This window comes from Psammomys obesus, unplaced genomic scaffold, assembly GCF_907164565.1.
Source record: "Psammomys obesus unplaced genomic scaffold, mPsaObe1.curated_primary_1811, whole genome shotgun sequence".
NCBI classification, from domain to species: domain Eukaryota; kingdom Metazoa; phylum Chordata; class Mammalia; order Rodentia; family Muridae; genus Psammomys; species Psammomys obesus.
Genome location: NW_026586589.1, coordinates 999,136 through 1,021,173, shown reverse-complemented (window position 1 = coordinate 1,021,173; position 22,038 = coordinate 999,136). Strand labels below are relative to the sequence as shown.

Here is a 22,038-nt window from a genome sequence, read left to right as displayed (position 1 = left end):
TTGTGTGGTTTTACACTCGTCCGTTTGCAGTGATTTATCTGGGCAGCCACGAGGAACTAACATATCACTCCAAATCTAGCAAAAGCCAATGCTTAGAAGCCTCCATCTGCTCTGACAGAACAGACCTGCCCTAGTACTCCTACAGGAGTCTATGTCCCCTGCTCTGCCTGGTGCCTCAGCCTCTTGGGGGAATTCATAGGGGTATGGGGGGAGAGATGACAGTCAGAGATGACAGTTCAGAGCCCAGGTCAGCCACTGAGCAATCTCACTTGTACAGTGAGCATTTTGGTCCCCTAGCAAGGGACTGTCTCCCAGCAAGGGACTAACACAGATATAACGGTCCTTGATTTAGCTCAAAACTCCTTTACCTGAAACCTCTGATGGGCAGAGGGAGCAACAGGGCCTCTGTGAGCAAAACTTATTTTGTAAATATACTGTCGGCTCGTTTGGCCCTCGAACCTGGCCTGGCTGCTGCATGGTTTGGCTGGGCTCTGTTCTGTGTAATACCAACCCACTTGTGTAAATACCACCTCCCCATCCGCCAGCACAAACGAATTTGGCTGCACATGTCACCTTCTCGCTGCTGCTTTTCTGCTTTTCTGGAAGCCGACCAAGCAAATTCAGATTTCTGGAATGGCTTGGGTTCTGGCTAGCATAGGGCCCTGTGCCCTGCTCGCTCCAGCCCTACAGTGCCTAGAACGTCACCCTTCTCTCAGTTTCCCAGTAGCCCACACTCTCTCTGTCACCTGGGGCTGAGTTGGGTTCTGCTGGTTCAGGGCAGAGGTTAAAACCTGGGGCAGGAAGAGCCCACACATGCAAGCATTTCTGCTGTGAATTTAAAAGGAAAACATCCTTTTCTTCTGAATCGTCAGAAAAAAGAAATCAAAAGGAAGTATGTGACCAAGGAAAGGAAATTAGGGTTTGCCACTGGCATGAGTCACCCCCTTTCTGTCTCCTGAGTGGGCTTTTGCCATTGTTCATTGACCCCTGAGCCTCGCAGCGCCAGAATCTGTGGAACACTGTGACTGTGGTGATTTTATTCTGGCTACAGACTTCCGTTTCTAGCATCAGTGTATGTTTCTCCTTTGCAGCTGAATTGTTCCATTTACTACTGCTGCTGCTGCTGCTGGTGGTGGTATCTGTCTATCTGTCCATGTCTCTCTCTTTCTGTGTGTGCATGGGGGGGGGTGTTGGTCAGTGGTCCAGATTTCAGGTGTCCTTCTCAGATGCTCCCCCACCTTATCTTTTCAGTCAGGGTCTCTCGCTGAACTGGCACTCACCAGTCTGCCAAGGCTGGCCAGGGAGCTCCAGAGATCTGCCTGTATTCATCTCCTCAGAACGGAGATTACAGGCACGTACTGCCACGCCCAGCTTTTTATATGGCTTCAAGGGATCAAATTCAGCTCTTCATGCTTGTAAGCACTTTCCCAAGCAACCGAGCCATCCTCCGGCCTCTGCTTCCTGCTGCTTTATCCAGGGTTTTTCCTGTGTGCAAAGCAGACTCAGCACCTTCTCCTGGCTCCACCTAGGCCCACAGCCACTTTTCCTCACTCGCAGGAGGGTTCATCTCTTCCAGACCGTTCACAGATACTTTCTGAAACACAGCTCAGATTCTGGCCCTTGATGTCCATTGCCCAGTTGCAGCCCTGTTGCCCTTTCTCTCAGCTTTTCTGTCTCTAGGTCTCATCTGCCCTCCCTGCCAATCCCCCTCCATGCCTGAATGGACCCTTTCAGCTCTCAGGCGTGGGGATAGCTCATCCTCCAACCCTCCCTCCTGTCTCATGGCCTCTCCTCCCTCACCTATCCTTATAGCTACCCCCTCTATGCATGGCCCCTCTCAAGACTCCAGCAAGCCGCTCCCTCACCCTGATTTGAACTCCTACTCCAGTCTCCACCATTGGACCACAAGCTTCAGGAAGACAAAGACTGCCTGTGCCTCACAGATACTGGGGTGTCCTTGAGGCAGCTAGGCAGCATGAGGAGGGAATGGCTTCGGTTATAGGCAGAGATCTTGGGTACTCTCCCCTGCTGGCTGACCATTGGTGACCACCATGTTGCTTTCCAGTCAGCTAAAGACATTTTGTGTGTGATGTAAAAGTTGCTAGTTCCACGATGGCTGGCTCGGGTCCTGCGCACTTCTTCATTGACACTGAGCCAAGCACACATCCCCCCAGGCATGTATTTCTTGGAATGCTGCCTCTCAGGTGACTTTGCTGTTTGCATCTCATGCCTTTTTGTCTCTCAGCATCTTGCTTTCTGTTGAAGTCGACGGAGCCCTTTCTACATCATATATATTAACTGTCTCGTCAATGGTACTGATATTTTCTTAGTCTGATGTCCTTTTCATTTCAGTTTTATTACGTTTCCTTCCACAGAAGATATTAATGCGTGTATATTTGAACCTGTCAATCTCTTCCTCTGTGATTGCTTCAAGGGCTGAGGAAGTCACCCTGCCTCTGCGGATCTGATAAACATTGTGTTCTCTCCTTGGACTGTTTTCCCCCCCAACGTGGCTTTGTGTACTTAACTCTTAACCTTCTGCAGTGCTTGAGGTTGGTGGATCACTGCAGCCATCTACTTCAACCTCCCCAAACAGGACAGCCCGGTGTCCTGTGTTTGTTAAATAATTGCTATTTATCTCTCTGTTTCCAAAAGGAAAGACGAAATAAAATCGTTGTCATGAGCGTGACTTTTGGCAGAGTTAGGAGTTGGTTTTGCTACAGTCTAGTTGTGTGACCCTGTGGCTGCAGATGACATTCCATTTGTTTTCTCCTCTGTAGAATGTGATGTTGCCATCTCTTTTCTAGGGCTGTTGCGCAGGTTGAATGGGATTGTTGTACAAAGGCTATCCCATGAATCCTGGCGCGGAGGGAATGCCTCCTGGGCCCACTATCTCCTCACCTCACTGGGGCTAACTTTTCAAATTTGTTCCTCTGTTTTATTGTTTTAAAGTCATTATTTTTGAGGCTGGGGAGATTGTTTAGCTGACAAAGTGCTTGCCATGCAAGCATGAGGACTCGAGTTCAGATCCTCAGCAGCCATTAAAAGAAATTAGTGTCGGCACACACCTGTAACTCCAGCCCTGAGGAGACAGAGATAGATGGGTCCCTGGGGATGCTGGCTACCTAGCCAAGCCATTGTTTTAGTGAGTGTCTGTCTCAAAAACTAAGGTGGAAAGCATTTAAGGAAGAGATCCAACATTAACACACACACACACACACACACACACACACACACACACACACACACACGTATGTTCTCCTTGTGTGTCATGACCATAGTGCTTTTCGAGCCGCTCTGCAGAATGCCTCACCCTCTCACCAAAGCAAGCTCCCTCTCACTGCTCTGTGAACACTGCTGTAGGGTCTCCTCATGGTTCTCTTTGGTGCTTGTTGGTTCCATCTCTCCTCTCTCTCTCTCTCTCTCTCACACACACACACACCCCAAGCGTCTCGCCCCATCCCCAAGTGGCCTACCTTTGACTCACTGTCTCTCTACCTGACAGTTGTGTGGCTAACCCCCAACATAGTGCCTTCTTATTTCTGAGGGTCAGCGTGTCCTGAGAACATGTCCCGAGTTCCCTGGAGATTTGTTTTGTATTTCAGGTGCCCCTTTGAGCCATACAAGGCCTTTGAGCTCTGGTAGTGACTGGGCCATCGTCTGGAGGCACACGCAGGCTCAGGGGGTCCAACAGTGTCATGGTGGTAACTGCTGGTATGATATTGCCGGTAGCGGAGGGACATCTGCCTGGGGGTTTCCCTAGTGGAATGCAGAGAAGTTTGAAGTTTGTGACCAGCCTTGACACCTTGTGATTTCTCCTAAGCTCAGTGGCGCAGTTGTGAAGAGAGCTTAGAGTACCTCCTAGGGATAGGCTGTACTCTAGAGGGCAGTTTACATCTCTGTTTCCAGAGAGAGAAAAAGCCTGTTGAGACAGCCCTGAGCCCCATTGCTTCTTTGGGCGCTAAGAGAGAGCTGAGATCTGGGGCATAAAGGTCCGGTGGTGAAGAACAGAGGGTGGCCCCCAGCCTGGAGAGTTGCCTGTGGGAAGGGAGGAAGCTAGCCTCTTGAGGGCATTGCGTTAGGCTGCTCATTGCCAGGTACTTTCCTTGCTGTTTTGTTTCCGTTTGTTTGTGACAGGGTCTCACCATGTGTTCCTGGCTGCCCTTGAACTCAGGACCCTTCTGCCTCAGGCTCTCTACTGTTAGGGTTGCAGCCATATATCACCACACCTGTTTCCGCACCTGTTTCATAGGGGAGGAGTCTAAGGTTGAGAGAGCCAAGCTCCCGGCTCAAAGCTACACAGCAGCCAAGTAGAGAGCCTGGACTTGAACCCAGGTCCTCAAGCTTTTAGAGATGCTGCCAGTACCCTCTCCGCCCACTGGCAGTTCAAAGACAGATTGTAACACAGCGCTTACATGTCTGTCAGCAGTGTTTACAAACATGCTCTCCTCTTGTGGGTGCAGGATAGAGGGATGAGAGCCTGGCACATTTGTCTTTGCCGGCTTTGGGGTTAGATGCACAAGTGGCAGGTTCAGGTGACCCAGAAAAGCCTTTCTAGGTCAAATTACAATTTCAAAAGGCTTTCTCTCTTTCTCTCTCTCTCTTTTTAAAACCACCCCACGAGCCAACACTGAGCACTGTCGTTGACATATTTCCCGTCCAACAATGCCAGCCCTTTGTGGCATGATTGAGGGGCTTGTTTTGTGCACTGGGCAGAAAATATCTTCTAGATCATCTGCCGCTCATTGTCTCAGCTACCTCCCCCTCCTTCCCCCTGTCCCCACAGTGTCCCACCCTACACAGGGCCTTTGTGGCTTTTAGTTAATTGTCTCTGGCAAGAATCTGTTCTGGGACTTGTTCCCAACCGCGTGGAAGATAGATTGTTGTCAGGCACAAATATTGGCAGTTCTGGGCAGCCCAGGGCTGTAGGCTGCTAACCACAGCCAGCCCCCAGGGAAAGACAGCACAAAACCACAGAAAGGACTTAGCCTGGATGCTGGAGCATGGGCTCTGAGTTCAAACCACCTGTGTCCTATTGCCTAGCTGTGTGGTCTTAGACAAGCATGTTCACTTCATTCCTTGCTCACGGAATGACAGCCTGGATGGTGCTTACTTACCTTATGGCTTTCAGAGGGTCGAGTGAGTTAATGTGGGCATGTCACTGCAGCAAGCTCTATGTCACTGTTCTGCAGGTTCTTAATGTGAGCTTACGATCCACCTGGTTCTTCTCCAAGATGGAGACACTCATCCTTACTTGCTCCTGGTGCCTGACAGCGTACATCATCCTCGTGACGGCATTGGGTGAAGGAGGAAGCCTGGGTCTGGCCTGCTTGTAACTCCCTGCTCTGACTTGGGGCATCTCCTCAGGCCTGCCATGGAACAGGCTGCACAAGCCCCACTCTGGGTCCTCCTTCCTGGCTCCCCCAGTGAGCGTCCACCTGTATCTGTCGGCCTCAGAGTCTGTTTCCAAGGAGCTGCCTAGATGCTAAGCTAACTCTGGCTTCTGATTTAAAATCCCTGCTTATTTCACCCAATTTTGTGTGAAGGAAAGCCTCTTGAGGGGCTTTGGGGTTCTTGTCTGCGTGTGTACCACTCAGACACCCCTGCCTGCCTGGTGACCCCTGGCAGCCTGCAAAGGCTCAGCCCTCTTCAGACGGGGAGGAGGAGGCTTGGCAGTTGAGCCAAGCACACACTTAAGGGGTCATCGAGGGGCTCAGAGAGTTTGCCTAGGCTTTCCAGACACAGGTAAAGACACCGAGAAAGCAGAAGACCTTGTCTGTAGCTGCTCAGTGAGCTGGTGACTTCCTTTCTTTCTCAGAGAAACTCACTCACAATAGGAGGTTGGTTCTAGGTCCTTAGGACATTCTGGTCTAATAAACATGGGGCCTTATAAATGGCCCCAGAATGTGGGCGCAGCCAGTCTGCCCTAGGTGTGGCTTCTGGAGGGGCAGCATAGACTCCAATGCCTAGGCACCAGCCATGTGGAAAGGAACAAGGAAAGAGCTTCTATGGAGTTATGGTCCCCGTTCGCAGACCACTGGGTGCATGCAGGAGCTGGAGCCACCTCAGGGCAGAAGAGGGCTGTGGCAACTTTGTCGGTAGTGTGATGGGATGGATGGCTGGTTGGGATGGCAGTGCAGATCACCAAGCGCTCTGAGTGCCATTTCAAGGATGGACATGGTGGTGAGTGGCGCATGCCTGTAGTCCCGGCACCAGGAGGGAAAGGATTGCTGTGAGTTCAAGGCCAGCAGGGGCTACATCACAAGACCCTGTCTAGAAACCAAGAGACAACACAATTCTGGAGCCTTCCTTGGGGGGCGGGGGAAAGATGGGATTTGGCAGAAAGCGGTTTGAGCAGAGTCATGTGGGGTCTTGAGAGCAGGGGTGAGGATGGTGCTGAAGACCAAGGGCACCAGCTGCACGGTGGCGCATAGGTGACAGGCTCATTGGCCTTGGCGTAGGCTGGACCCGGGGGATGCTAGGAATACAGCTGGGACCAGCTGTGCACACATATGTTAGGATTCCCTTGGAGGAGCCGGGTGGAAGGCCACCAAGTCATGAGCCTGATCTGATGGGACCCCAGCCCTGAGCCATTGGTCAGCCTCATCTGGCCACACCCTGACCTAGTTCCCAACCCTGGTCCCCTGCAGCGGCAGCCAGGCCTGCAGCCCCCCCTTGGCACCATTCCCCCTCACAGCGGCCAAATGAAAATGTTTGTTGAAAACAACATGTGCATAATTAAAGCTTAATGAGCGCTTGTCTGTTTGGAATGTGCAATTAGATTTATAATCGGGGATGGGAGCGAACTCCAAATGGCTTTAAATGGAGCCGAGAGAGAGGATAATTTTTGCCATAAATCTGCGGTAATGTACTCGGTATGCGAGTTACCAGAGGCAGCACCAGGCCACCGTGCTATACCCGCTGGGCAGCTGCAGCTGACTGATGTGCTGCCGTAGGACCCACCAGTGGCTTTGGAGGAGGGGGCATCTCTGCGTTTGATGTGGAGCTCCCATCTGCAGGCTGAGAGGTCTGTGACTCAGCCAACTGTGGAAGGCGGGACTTTCTACCGAGTCTACTGCTCTGGCCCCAGGATGACTTGGCCAGGCAAGACCCCTCCCTGTCCTTAAAATGGCAGCAAGGAGAGCCCCGGGCTGCCGCGTGGGCCTCAGTTTTATTTCCTCGGAGCACATCATAAGGCTTCAATGAATGTTAAGTGAATGAATGACTCTCTGTCAGCCTCTTGCCTTTGACAAGCCGCTCTCTGTGTGAGCCTCAGTTTCCCCACTGACATAGAGAACTGGATTCAGCTATTGCTGATGGTGAGTTTCCTCTGTCCAGAGCTCTGGGTCTGAGGTAGCTCTGGATTTCTGTGGCACATAGTTGTTGGGCCAGAATCTAGATCAGCATGGTCGAGCAGAAAGTGAATGCAAGTGGAGTTGAATTTCATCCTAGCGGCAAAGCATCTGGGAGGTAGGTAGGGGGCCCTGGGCTCCACCCCCAACTCTAGAAAAGCAGAAACAAACCAAGTGTAAGACAAGCCAAATAATATGATTTTGAATATCTTTGTAGCCACCTACAAAGGAAGTAAAAAAAAATAAGACAGTCAAAATTAAGTTTAGTGGTATCTTCTGGGGATCTAGGTCGGCTAAAGGACCATTTCTGGGTGTAATCAATATAACAGTATTGACAAAGTATTGGGCATCCTTGCTGTTCTTATGCCTTTAAGAGCTTGTGTATATTTAATACTCAAACACCGAGGTGTTGACAAGCCACCTTTCTGGGAGGCTGGAGGACAGCACCAGGTTGGAGTCCTAGGTGTCCCCATCTTGAGGTCGAGATGGGAGTCCACCTTCCAGAGGAGTCTGGCACCTGGCGATGTTCATCTGTGATTACCACGCTAACTGGAGCCATCAAACTACTTCTTGATGATTTTTATTGACTAAAACAAATGTTTCCAACTTCTGTGGGCAGTGGGAACAAGGGTCATCTAGGAGCCCAGAGCTGTGGGTTTGCCCGTGAGGCCATTGCGAAGACTTAGCCTCTCCTCATGAATCAAGAAAACTGCAGGCTGAGGGCGATGAGGTCACCTGCTTGGGGACCTCACACAGCTTGCACGAAGTTGAGGTAGGAAAACAGCGTGGACCTTTAAAAAGTTTATTATTAGCGCATATTAACGACACGTAGCCATGAGTTACAATGTGATGTTTTCATAAACATTACATGTGTATTTGATCATGTTGGCTCCCCGTTACTCATCCTTTCACTTTTGCAAACCCCTTCCTCTTTTTCTCTACTTCCATGTCTTTTTCCCCCTTCTGGTGAACTGATGAATTTAGTTAGGGTCACTTACAGGAACGTGGAAACTTACCGGTGGCTACACCACTGAAGAATGTGAGTCTTCGGGGGTCCCATACAGCCCGGACTTCAGACTCAGCCTGGGTATCGTGGCTGTGCGACCTTAAGCAAAGCCCCATAACCTGTGTTGGCCTCAGCTGGAGTGCTGCACTTCCAAGGCAAGGGACATAAGAACGCCCAGCACCATGCACAGCCAAGCAGGGACACCCATCAGAAGCAGGCATCACTGGAGGGGAACTCGTATTTCATGAGCGAAACATAACAAGTTATTAGGGCGGGGAAACCCACCCCATACCCAGACTTTCTTGCAGGTTTTATGTCAGGTTGTTTAGGCCTCTTTTCCATGCTGAAGACCTCAGAACTTGGTGCGAGGCCCCTCCTCAGAACTTGACTGCTTGTGTTGACCAAGCTTTTTTCTGGACCACAAGATAAAAGTTCCAAGTACTTTTCACAATTTCACTTGTTTAATCTCCGTGGTAGTCATACCCATTTTCCAGATGGGTATGACTACCAGACACAGACATCAGTTAAAAGCAAATATCGCCTGTGGGTGAAGAATGCAGTCTGCCCAGCGTTTGAACCCTGGCAGCCTGGCATCTAGATCTGGATAAATTGTAATTGCCCTTCTTTATGTGTTGGTGGGCCTGGATTTGCTCAAGCCTGAAGGTCCCCGTCATTAGACCAATTCCAATCCTCTTGGATCTGCAGAGGTCTCTTTCTCCATGTTTGTCTCCTGAGGCTTCCACGTGAAACCATGCTCTCAGCAGAGTCTGGATCACAGCTGTCATGCTCTTGCTGCTGTCTATTGAGCTCAACTTTGTTCGTGCAGCCCGAACATTGTCACAGGCTGCATCAGGCCTGGCAGGAGCAGCAAGCTGCTTTGATGGGTTCTCTTAGGATCAACCACAGGCACACTGCCTGGTGCCTTGCGACTGGCTGGGTTGAGGACCGTTCATCCTTCATCTTTGACCCCTATCTCTGTGCAGAGCAGAGGATCAGCGGCTTCTTCACAGTTGCTGCTTTGGTTGGGATCAAGGCCAGGTTTAAAGCACTGTCAGGCATTGGGCAAGCTTCCAACTACCCTGAATCTTGCCTTGTTCATTTCTATAGTGGGGCTGGTCATGGCAGCCTTGCCGTTTCTAGGGGGTGCTAATGAGATGTCCAGGCATAGCTCTGGGGCTGGAAAGGCAGTCACTGGCACATGCTCACAGCAACCTGGATGTCATGTTGCTGCTCTTTGCCTTGTCTGTTCCTTTGTCTGACCCCTGCCTAGGTGCCACTATTGAAAATCCATCCTCCCTGCTTCTCTTCTCCGGGTTAGGTCCTGGCTCCTGTCATGGGTGTCAAAGAAGACATCATTGCTTGAGGGTGTAACAAGAAGCTCTGTGCACTGTCTTGTTTTCAGAGTTACAAGTCAAGCTGAGGCTGATTCAGGGAAGCATGGAAGCCTGGACTAAGGTACATAGAGAGAGGACATGTTTGGGCTGGCAACATGACCCAGCTGTGGCCAGGAGGCTGTTGGAAGTAGGACGTTATTGGACACGTGGCTTTCAGAGGCTGACCCAAGCTGTCCCTGTTGGGTCAGGATGGGGCTGTGAACTGATGTGTGGTCAGCTGGCTTAGAGCTGGGGCTAGGGATGGACCATTTGTCATCTGGCAGAAGGCCAGAAGGTGAAGAGCCATCACTTCTCCACTGGACTGGTGGCTTCTGGAAGGAGGGCCGTGTCTGATCACCACAGCCCACCACATATCTAGTACATTGTTTGCACATGGCAGACAAGCAGCCCCTCCCCCACCCTTGTACCCTCAAACCCCTGTGCTTCCCATGATTCCCAGTTTCTTGTTCCCAGGAGGATTGTCAGCTCCTGGCATTTGGGGGCTACTCTGAAGCACACACAAAGGCTTTAGGAATTCATCATTGGTACCTGATACAAAGATCCTGGCTGGTCTCTCTTGGCTTCAAACGCTATGTCAGATCTTAGAGCCAGGACCAAGAGTGGGGAAAGGGCAGTCATGGGAGCATGGGGTCAGAGAGGGGGATCTGACCATGACCTGGAGGGAAGCGCTGAGCCTTTTGAGACAGAAGGAAAGGAACCAGAATAGATGAGATGTAAATAACTGGGAAGGTTGGGAGATTCAGGGAGATGCCTGATGGCTTTTCAGAGACATGGGAGACAAGGTCATCAGTGAGATGAGGGGTTGGGATTGATAAAGGGATATGAGCAAGCTTATAATTACAGAGTTAGATGGCAGTTATTAAGCAACTTTCAGAAATAGTTAACATTTTAAAATCGTGTATCACTATATCACAGTTATCAACTGCTATTGGATATCTGATTGCTATTGGATGTGTGATAACAGATACCGTAATTGTTATAAAGTAGGAATAATAGCTCTTTTTTTAGTGTGTGCATGTGTGTATGCATGCTCAAATATGTATGGGCACATATATTCGCATGTTTGCATACACACATATGTCTGTGTGTATATGAAGTCTTCCTCCCTTCACTCTCCATCTAATTTCTTGTGGCAGGGTCCTTTGGACCAGAGCTCACTGATTGGCTAATCTCACTAGCCAGCTTTCTCTAGAGATCTTTGCCCCCACCTCCCAAAGCCTGGAGATACAGGTGGGCCTCCTCACCAGTTCAGCACTCAGGGCATTTCCATTGGTTCTGCGGATCTGACCTCTGGTTCCCTTACCTGTATGCCTTCCTCCACTGAGACATTTCCCCAGCCCCCAGCCGCTGCTTTGTAGGTAAGGGAAATGGGATCATGAGAAGTCAAACCCAAGGTCACCCAGTTGGTACACAGAAGAATTGGTGCTCAGATTCCGAAATCCGTGTTGTCACCAAAGCTTTCACACTGTGCTGAAAAAAATTAAGCCCAGCGCTCATCTTACCTAAATGGAAGCTTTCGTGTTGGATTCAAAAGTGTGACTGTTTAGTGAAAATGGCCAGTGAGAAGCTGTAGATTGGAATTTGGGGTGACCTGGATGAAGATGAGTACCTTAGAGGTATGACATACTGCCACTATGTGGACATAATCTTGTTCAGGGACTGTACAGAGGGAGGAGGAAATGCCAGAGCCACTCACCAGTGCTCTTCTAGTTCACTCCTGCACTTAGCCTCTTTCCTCTCAGGCCCCTACCCACCTATCCAGGCATCCCAGACTCCCACCCCATCACCCATTTCTTTATCTACCTCCCATCCCAATCATTTGCTTTGCGCCTGTCTTTTCAGACTCAGCCATTCTATCTTATCCACTTGTTCATCCTCCCTCGTGACTCAACCACCCCACCCACATATGCCACCCCCCATCTACCCATCCCATCCACACAGAGGCAGGCTTTCGTTCCTTCACCCCACTAATGAACCATCTTATCAGCAATTTATAGGTGAATGTTGGTTGTATGTTGAAATTGTATCGTAAATAGCCTAGGCTGAAGAGAACACATCATTAAAATGAGTTTCACCTGTTCGTAAGTTGCAACTCCTAGAAAGTGTAAATTACACATGTGGTTCACATTTATAACTCGTGTTATATTTCTACTGGACAGTGAAATTATGCTGTCCATCATCCACCTATGTCTCCTCCCCATCTAGCCACTCATCTACCCAGCATTCCTCCATTCACCTATCCATTCATTGACCCATCATTCACTAAGCCAGTTCTTAGGCTGTTGTCCCCCCTGTGTTTCTTCTGCACAGGTCTATCCACCTGCCCATCATTCATTCATTGGTCCTTGTATCATTTGATCAATCAAGTGATCTATTCTCTGTTTATCCATCTATGTATTGATGCATCCATCCATCTACCCATCATTTTTTTGGTTTCTTTATCTGTCTATGCATGCACATATCCGTGCATGCATGTATGCATTCATTCATTCATACATACATACATACATATTCATTCATTCATTTGTCGCTGCATCTATCCATCCATTAATCCATCATCCTTCAGTCCCTGTTCCCATCCATCATTCATCAGTTTCTGTATCAATCCATTCATCATTTATCAGTCCTGTCTCTACCGATCCACCTGCCTATCCCTCATCCATCCCTCATTCATTTGTACCTGCATCAAGCCATCCATTATTTTTCTTCCTTCTTTCATCTACCCGCTTCCTATGTGTCTCCATCTCATAGCACGTACCTGTGAGAGATGCTACTTTTATCTATCATGAGTCAGAAACTGTAAGTCAGGAGATCAGGGAAACCGAGGCTTATATGTGAGGAACTTGCTCAAGGTGAGACAGATGGAGCTAGGCTCTGTCTCTATCAGATCAGGGCTCCTCTTTTTTTTTTTTTTTTTTTAATTCTGGCTGTTTTTATTTCTGAGGCATCTTTCAAGATAGAAACAATCCTTTGGGGAAACATGATGTGCTTAGGTTGGGGGGTGTCTGTTGGAACAGAACCCTACAAGCTCCCATTCCTGAGGCGACCACACAGTGTGGAGAGAGACAGCCCCTTTAGAAGCCTCTGTGAGTTAATCCCTGGTGGCTGACATGAAAGGGTTATCCCTACACATTCGATAGTTGCAAAAAAAAAAAAAATGTGGGTTCTTTCAGATTCCAAAACTCATTTCCATGACAAAACTCTTGGGAAGAGAAGATGAAGGGCCTGGCTTCTGCAGAACAATCTTCCAGCTGTAATGAGGACTGAAGATGGCAATGGGAAAAGGAATTATAATTAGAATATGAAATGGGGAAAATTAATCTATTCCAGGCAATGGTAAGAGGATGTTCTGACGTTTCGTAGCAATTCTTAGGCTGTTGTTCCCCCTGTGTTTCTTCTGTACATTTTAAAGCACAGAGAAGGTTGTGCAGTGTGAAGAATGACTTTCGGCAGAGGGTCCGATAAATGGTGAGATGTGCACAGGATTTCTGCCCATGTGCCATCTCTGAATGTGTCTCTCTGGGAACACGAAATGTGTGCTTGTGTCCACACTTACATGAGTTCCAGCAGACAGTTTCAGATGTGTGGTATGTTCCCCCTCCTTTGCTGTGTGCGTTCTGGGGATTGTGAGCCACATTTGCACAGTCTGATAATATGCCATGTACTTGTGCTCTGTGCACATTGGTGTCACTCATGGATACGAGACCTGTGGGATCGAGTTGTGCATGACACAGGTTCACAAAAATTTAAATTTGTGGCATATGTGTGTCCGTACGCTCTGCTCACTTCAGCATGCCCTGGGACGTGGTGGAGATGTGAATGTTTCCATCTGGTCTGTGCACGCATGGGGGAAGGTGGCCATGTTTTCTCTGAGGAAAGGGGTAGTTCTGTGACCCTTTCCTCAGCTCACACATTCTCAGTCCAGAAAGAGTCCTCTTTGAGGAGGGGAACAAGGGAGAAGCCTCAGACCTTTCTTCCTGGAGGCCAAGGAAGAGACCCCTGAGCCCTTGGGGACCACCCCTACCTCACTTCCTGGATCCAAGGTCTCTGACCAGCACAGCTTTGACAGAGGAGGGCAGACAGCCCGTCTCCCTCTGCCTTAGACCCTTTTAAAGCTGTTCAGCCCAGCATATGTCAGGACACTGAGTGAGATAACCAAGACTCCTCCAGTTGAAGCAGGCCTAGGCTCTGCAGGAACAGCCCACCAACTAAGTCCTTCCTCTAAGCCAAAGCAAGCTTCACTGTAGCATGTGACAGCTCCTTCCTAGACGTGGCTTGACTTGATGGGCAAATGAATGAATGGAATGAATGAGCCTATTTGTGACACTCTCTGGTGACCTTATGGGAGTTCACTGCTCCACCATCCCTTATCTGCCCCAATCCTTCTTGCCTAACTCCAGGAGGGCTTCCTGTCCAAGGCAAGAGTCCACTGCTCACGCTGGGTGACTCTTCTCTCTCCTGACTCTCCAACACACTTGTTAAGCTTCTGCTGTGTCTAGGGCCCTGGGCTGATTGATGGAAGGATCTAGAAGAGCATCGGTCCCTGCTTACAGGGAGCTTGCAGCATGATTGGGAAGGAACTGCGAGAAGCAGCAATGGCTCTCGAGTGGTCTCTTCCTCATCAAGCAGCTTGCCCTCTCTTCATGTTTCCTTGGTTTTTAATGGGGGGGAGGGTACTGTCTTCGTGGGACCACTGAGATCCTCTATAGAAAGTGTGTCACTCTGAGCCAGGTAGTCAATTCACCACATTTTTTTTTGTCACTTCCCCAATGTATACAAAAAGATGAGCTTCTTTTCTGCTGGATATCTGTGTTCTAGCCAGAGGTTGATCACCAGTGCCTCTTACACATTGGAAGACAGTCTGCTTTCTTGTTACATATCATGTATTATTCACTTACATCAGTCTGTTTACTTGCTGTTGTTTTAGAAAATGTCTCCGCTCCCTGGTTACGCTTCTCCTCCGGGCATAGCGTGAAGTCCCAGATCCCTGGGAACATTCGGCCTGGTAGGGGAATCCAGCCTGAGCAGTGAACTTGGTAAATGAAGAAATGATACAGAATGCTAGAAGGCTACAGGCTGCGGAAAAGGAGGAGGTGGTAGCAGGAGAGGCTGGTTCTCTGAGCCCACGGTGATGGGGCTGGCTTCCTGGCAGGTTGCTATACACAGTTCTGAAGGAAGGGCTTGGACAGACATCTGCATGGTTGAGGGAGCATAGAGTTATACACTGTGAATCTGCACAACTGTCCCCATGTAAGTCAGTCCCATAGAGGAACCCGCAGCCTTGTGCAACAACTAACACAGCCATGTTGAAATTACAAAAGAGAGAAAGTGCATTGGGCCGCAAAGCTCAGCTAGTTGAGTGTCTCTGTTGCCTTCTTACTGTGGGATTCTGGGGACTTAAAGAAGCAATTATGTTCTGATATAGATCACTTTCCAAGATGCGTTTCCATCAGAAAAATGAGACATAAAACAGTGTTACAATCTGGGAGGTGAAGTTAACTACAGACATATAGTCCTTAGCAGACACAACCTCCAGATTCTTGTCCTTGCCTCAGTGGAGGCCATCTTGCTCAGAAGGATTGCCCCCATGTGTCCCCTAAGGGCAGGCCACAGCAATGGCTGGTTCCTGTAGACTGTGAAAGACCATCCCCCCGTGCTTCGTGCCAAGACTGACCCTATGTGAGAGTGTACAGTTCTTGTCTCAGAGCCACCGTGGGATGAAGCTGAAGCGAGCGCCCTCCGTTAGCTCTGGCCAGTGCCTATACAGGTTAGCTCCCCAAATCGCTTGCTCAAAACTGCCTGCATATCTCAGTCTCTGCTCCTGGGGAGCTCGATAAAGACGCCATTCTCCAGGCATAGAGGCTCCCTGGAATTGAGTGAAACCTGATGGTCTGTGGACAAAGCGGCTCTAAACTGTCCCGTGAAGAGAGGACCACGGTCCTATTCCCATTTGACAAGATGAGGAGTTTCAGAAGTTGGGACATCAGCTGAGGCTCACACATCAGTAGCTTCCAGGGCCCATGTTTATCCCTCTGCACCTGTTTCCTGTGGTGAGCAGTTCTTCCTGAATCCAGAAGTGGATGGTTCTCCAACATAGGACTGTGTTCCCCTGTCTGTTCCCACCACAGTCCTCATGCCTATGACCAGACCATGGGTAACCTTAGAGGCTAAAAGGAGTCAGAGGTGGGGACAAAGCCGCTTAGGATCGGAAGATGGAGAGGGCAACTCTGAGACAGGCTGTCGCTGACTCCAAGGCGATGGACTTCAGGGCCCTTCCCTGGTACGTGGGACTTCAGCTTTAGCTGATTGCCTCGGTCGCTTTGGCTAGAAGAGTCATTTGTATACGGGCAGGGGCTGGCAGCTCAGGGCCTGACAAGGCGGCCTGCTGTGACAAAGTGCCAACAGCAGAAGACACTGCCTGTCTTTGTCCTGTGTGTGATTGATGGTCCTGACCTGGGCTTTCAAGGCTCACAGAACAGGGGCCCCTGGCCCTGCTGGAATGGGACCATAGGCATCCTGGGCTCCAGCGATTTTGCAGCCTTTACATTCCCTTTCCCTGAGTACAGTCCCGTGACCTCCTTGGGATACCGGTCCTGGCTCTCTCCAGAAAGTTTAATGAGAACAGCTTCTCTCTCTCTTTGTTCTAGTTTGATGGTGACAGTGCCTACGTGGGGATGAGTGACGGAAACCCAGAGCTCCTGTCAACCAGCCAGGTGAGTGTCCCAGCTCCCTGAGGGGGTCTGAGCCTTGGGCTGGTAGAGCCAAGATGCTGCTGGCATCAAGGTAGGAGGGCCACAGTTGCTAGAGCTGTGGGACACGGCCTGATACTATTCTCTTGTCGTTCAAAATATCAGTTGAGTCCTTACGAGGGACAGTCAAACCAGGACTACAGTGTTGGCTGTAAATGAAGTCCTTGAATACCGCTGGCTCACAGTGGACATTGCTGAGAACCTGACACCCCGAGTGTGTGGCCCACATTTCCTGTGTGAGGGACAGATCTCACGACAGTGGGTTCAGGTGTCCCATGCTCTTTGCCACTGCCTTCCTTCTACACAGCACCTATGGGGACACCTGGGGTATGTATCTACACACTAGTGAACACATTCTAACCCTGACATGGAGTTGGTTGTCTGAGGCCGCTGAGGAGGCTTGTGGGCATGGCACAAGGGGCAGAGGGCAAAGGTTTCCTGGAAGGTTCTATCCGGTGGTTCAGACCTCTGGGGCCGTAGAGGGAACTGGATTTTCCAGAGAAAACAGAAAGTTAACGTTTCTCTCACCTGTGAGCATCCTCACTCCAGACTGTCCCCAGGGAAAGGGCCCTTGTTCTAGGCTGTGACAATGTGGAGAATGGCACCCTAAAGGCAAGAGAGCCTGCAGGACGGCAGCAGCTAACGGTGCTGGACGGGGCTGAGGAGTTCCCAGCTGCTGGGAACCCGGAGAAGCTGGAAGACAAGCCTGGCCCTGCTCTTGACTTCTGCCTCCTGTCTTGGCATCTGTAGTTGGCTGGTCCCTCAGCTGGCATGGTCGGTTCACATTTTCCGGCTAGAGAGAACAAAAGCCTATTAATTCACAGGCATAATGTACCTTATCCTGTGACAGGTCCCGCGGGGGCCATAAAGGAGTAAGATGTGGGCCTGTGGCCCACGGAGAGCTCTGCCGGTGAGGAAGATAGTGCAGTTCAAGTGGCAAGGACGCTGATAGGGGCTGCCACGCTCCACCCCTCTGTGGCCTGCCCCTATGTGAGCACTGTGTTGCCGCCGCAAAGCCGCCTTTCTGTTGCTATACCATGTGCAGCCTGCGGGGAGGGTGAGCAAGACTCTTAAGTCCTGGGGACGTCACAGCGACAGTGCCTGGTTGTCCAGAATTGGCTTGTAAACGTGGTCATCCCAGGAGGTCAGAGCGTGTTCTTGGCCTCTTCGAGTCATCCCAGGTCCACACTGAGCGTTGTTGTAGCATGCTGTGCTCTGACTTCAAAACCCACCTATCGCCCCCCTCAGAGAGCTGTTGATAACCTCCAGGTCCAAGCTGGGACCAGGATTGTCTCTCATGGCGCCTGTTTGTTTTCATTTCTGTCTCTTGTTACTGTCTGTGGTCATCTACCATAGGTGCATGCTGGCTCCCTCCCAGGGCTGTGGCAATGTAGTCCCTTAACCGCGATATACCCCGTGAGTTTGCGCGTGTTGCTCAGAAAGCACCCCGGGAACACCGGTGTCGAGTGTGAATGTGACGTCACCTTCCCTGACAGGAGAATAGGGTAGCTGGACTGCTCAAGAACTCTTTGTAGATAGTGTTGTTACCAGAGGGTCTGCTAACTGAAAAGAAGATACTAGAAGCTGGTGTCGTTGATGCCCTTCTGGACTCCCAGCACTTGGGAGGCTGAGGGAGGAATACAGTGAGTCTGAGACCAGTGCATATGCCGAATGTAGCATTACTCTACCTGATAATAGTAGCAGAAGCAGTAGTAACAATAACAATAATCATTATTATAACTATGAATAATAAGAATTCTGCGAGGTTGAGTCCTGCCGGGTGGAAAAGCCAAATTTAATATCCGCAGCTTTGCAAGTCCAGCCTAGACTTCTCATGGTTTATCGTGTTTTACTGCAATAACAAGTATCTCACAATACAGTGGCTGAAAACTACAAACGTGTGGGTAGTTTCCAGTTATATTGGTTAGCAGTTTGGCTGGGCCCGGCTGGGCAGCAGCAGTAAGAGCCCGAAAAAGCCTCTTGCTGGTTGCTAGTTGGAGATTTGCTTCTGCTCCACGGTAGTTCTCATGCCTCCTACTTCCCCACACCACTGGCTGTTCACGGGTGGGGGACAGGTTCCCAGAGCAGCAAGTCCAGAAGCTGCCAGATCTCCCGGGGCCTAGACATGGAACCTGTCTGTCACTGCTTCTGGCTACTTCTGTTGGTCAAAGCCAGGCACAAGGCAACCAGAGCTAGATGCCAGCTCTTGAAAAGAGGAACTGTAAAATTCTGTAGCCCATTTGTAAATGGCCATGTGAAAAATGGAGGATATGAAGTTCATGCAGATCTTGCTAATGAATTAACTCAGGCTCTTCAGGATGTTGGCCTCTGGTCTTTAATGGCAAGAGGCAGCCAGGAAATTCTCTCTTTTCCCTGGAGTCTGTATTTGAACACACACACACACACTTCCATAAGAGTTGTCTTATCAGCTGTAGGGATTGTACTGCCCCAATTAATGAAGGGCCCGTATGAGCATGAGAAAATGTAGGTCTCAGAGACCAGAAGACGTTCTGTATCTTGTAGGTCAGTTTTAACATCCCAGGCTCACCCAAGCAGCAAGGTTCACTGGGTCCCTTATGATTCAAATGTCATGGATCTGAGCTGGAAGCCACTTCTAGCCAGTAGCTTCTAGGATGCTCCAAGCAGCAGCCTTAGGACGAAACCTGATAGAGATCAGTTCTCTTCTGGCTGAGAGCAGACCCAGAGCTACAGGGATCTATCTGTCCAGGTGGCATGATCCAGGAAGAGGGGGAGTCTACCCGGGAAAGACTTGAGCTCCCACAGACCTGGACTCACGCTCCTAGCTTTTCTGTGCCCAATATGGGCCAGATGTCTCTACACAGGTGATGTCAGCTTCCTAGTGACAGGAAGAATGACACCTGCCTCTTGGGGTCCTGAGGGAAGTAAATGAGGCAGGGCTGTGCGTTCTGTTGGCATTGTGTTAGTCTCTTCAATAGTCTATGGTACCCAGGTCCAGGGGCTAAGGGTGTTGACTGCTAACTTATCTAGAAAATTGGCCTCTGACAAGTGGGAACCAGGACCCAGGAGGAGGTGGGGCAGTCAGAAAGCCAAACTCATGTTTCCAAAGGATAACTCTGGCTACAACCCCCCCCCCCCCAGTGTAACCCACATGGAGGTTGCATCCTGGGCCAGGCTGCATCCTAGCCTCTTGTTTCCTGCACTCTGTACTCCTCCCTCCACTCAGAGAGTTCTCCTCTCAGGCTTACTTTGGGCAAATATAAACTAAGAGCCCACGCAAACCACCAGTGTCCAGAGAAACCGGCGATGACTTGTTTCTATTGTGTTATTCCTATAAATAATATTCTGGTCACAGAAAGATGAGCGTCTGGTCAACTCTGTGTCAACACAAACACTGCTTCCTCTATGGGAATCCCCTAGACTTTTTTGCCCTTGTCTGTCCCTTCCAGGTACTGCAAATGTTAGTGTCTCATGGTGCCTTCCTGGCTGTGAGTAGTTTTCCAGTTTTATGGCTGTAAATAAGATATATAAAAACATTCTAGGGCGAGAGAGAGAGAGAGAGAGAGAGAGAGAGAGAGAGAGTCTGATAGGGAGGGAGACAGATGGGGGAGAGGCAAATCTATTGAGATTGATGACATGAAGTTTGCCAAAGCTCCCAATAGCATGTGGACTCAGGGAGACCTGGGGGGGGGCATAGAGCTTAGGCAGAAGAAGGATCCTAGGATGTAGTAGAGGCAGAGGAAATGGAGACAAGTAGATGATCTGAGATGTGACTTTGGAAATCACGCCAAGGGATTTTGAGGATAATAGATATAGAGAAAGAAGGGAGGAGGAGAGATGGATGATTCCCAGTCTCCAGCTTGGCTGTGCCTTCTTCTGCCTTGGTAGGGCAGGCTTGAGGAGATTGGACTTGGGCATTTGACATTTGAGAGGCTCATTTAAAAACAGTTAGATGACTGTTCAAGTCTGGAGCCATCATGCAAATTGTGAATTCTCAGCCTATGGATCAAAGCCCTGGAGGGTAAATGAAACTTATGAAAAGAGAGATGAGTAGAGAGAGCCAAATAATGGCTCCTCCGACCCCCATTCTTCTTTAGAGACAGTCTTTCTGTGTCCTTCCATAGAGCCTTAGAAACCATCGGTAGAGTGTTGCAAGGAGGGAGGGAGAGTTAGAGGAAGATAGTACTGGATCCACAGCCCCTTTCTTTTCTGTCCAGAGATGATAAAATTAAAAACAGGCATAGACACACAGAACTCTGGGGGTACAGGCAAGATTGTATTCAGTTGTATAGTAAGTTGAAGGTCAGCCTGGGCTACACAAAACTGTCTAAAAAATTTTAAGGCAAATCTTAAATCAATTAAAGATTTAAATGGACCAATAAAACCACCTCTAATATGCTTTACAGTTTGGAGCAGGGAGACATTTCTATAGGAAGCTTTTAATGAAAAGGTTTAAAAACTAGATCACAGACTAACATAAAACGGCTTTGGCAATACAAGAACACCAGAGTGAAGATGCTGGTGGGAAATTGGGCAAGAATACATTCAGCTCACAACATAGTTGAAGGACCAACTTCCTTAATATATAAAGACTTATGAGAAATCAATTTAAAACCACAGTGGCAAGAAGGGAAGGAGAGCTGAGCCAATAAGTAGTTTGCTGAAAAGAAATGCACAAGGAAAAAATTAAAGCAGTCATTTTTACCTATCAGGCTCACAAAAATATCCCCAGGCTCGATAACACATTCCCTCGGAGTTCTTGTAGGCATTTTATTCACTGTTGCAGGGAGTGTAGACTGATCCCTGTGGCTTTGTATTGGAAGCCTCCTTCCAGTAGGGGGCACTATAGGATGCCTAGAATGGGGGAAAAGGCTGAAGTTCTTTTCTAGAGTTTTTGCCTCACTCAGCAACTCTTGGTGTCTTGCTGAGCCCCAGTTTCCCCATTAATAATCAGGAAAGAGTGTTAGATTTGGCCTACAAAAAAATGGACTTGAGAAATGGCTCAGCAGTTAAAAGCCCTTGTTGCTCTTGCAAAGGAACACCGGTTCAAATCCCAGAACCCACAGGTTGGCTTCACAACCATCCAAAACTCCAGTTGCAGGGGATTTGATGTCCTTGTCTTCTTAGGAAGAGGTTCCCGGGCATATATGCGTGTGGTGTAAAGATATATGTGAATGCAAAATATTCACACACACACACAAAATAATTAAAAAATTTGATGATAATGATATTTAGCATTTGCTGTGCACCCTTCCCTGGGCTTGGGCATTGGAGTCAAAAGACTCCTTTATTCCACACACAGCCTCCATTGATTAGAAACAGTCATCCCCCCTCTAACAGGTGAAAAAGAGAGCCTAGGTAGTTGAGGTTACATGAAGCAAAACCGCTTCCCAGTAAGCGCTCGGGTAAATAGGAGACCCTCCCGCCAGGGTTGAAGTCTGAGGCTCTACACTTAGTCACTCTGGCTTCCCAGTCTGTGTACATTGCAAAGGGCAAAGATGACATGGCTGTTATTGCTTTAATTAAAAGTGGGGTGAAGACTCGGGATTCAGATTAAA

General features: G+C 49.3%; 1 protein-coding gene across 8 annotated transcripts in view; it reads left to right on the top strand.

Annotated features, from left to right (window-relative positions):
- Tox2 (TOX high mobility group box family member 2) overlaps positions 1–22,038 on the top strand; it is a 116,594-nt gene that overhangs the window by 28,969 nt on the left and 65,587 nt on the right. For all 8 annotated transcript variants that reach the window (XM_055602407.1, XM_055602412.1, XM_055602411.1 and 5 more), the window contains exon 2: positions 16,400–16,465. In XM_055602407.1, coding sequence (XP_055458382.1) covers positions 16,400–16,465 — 66 coding nt within the window. The remainder of the gene's footprint in view (positions 1–16,399; positions 16,466–22,038) is intronic.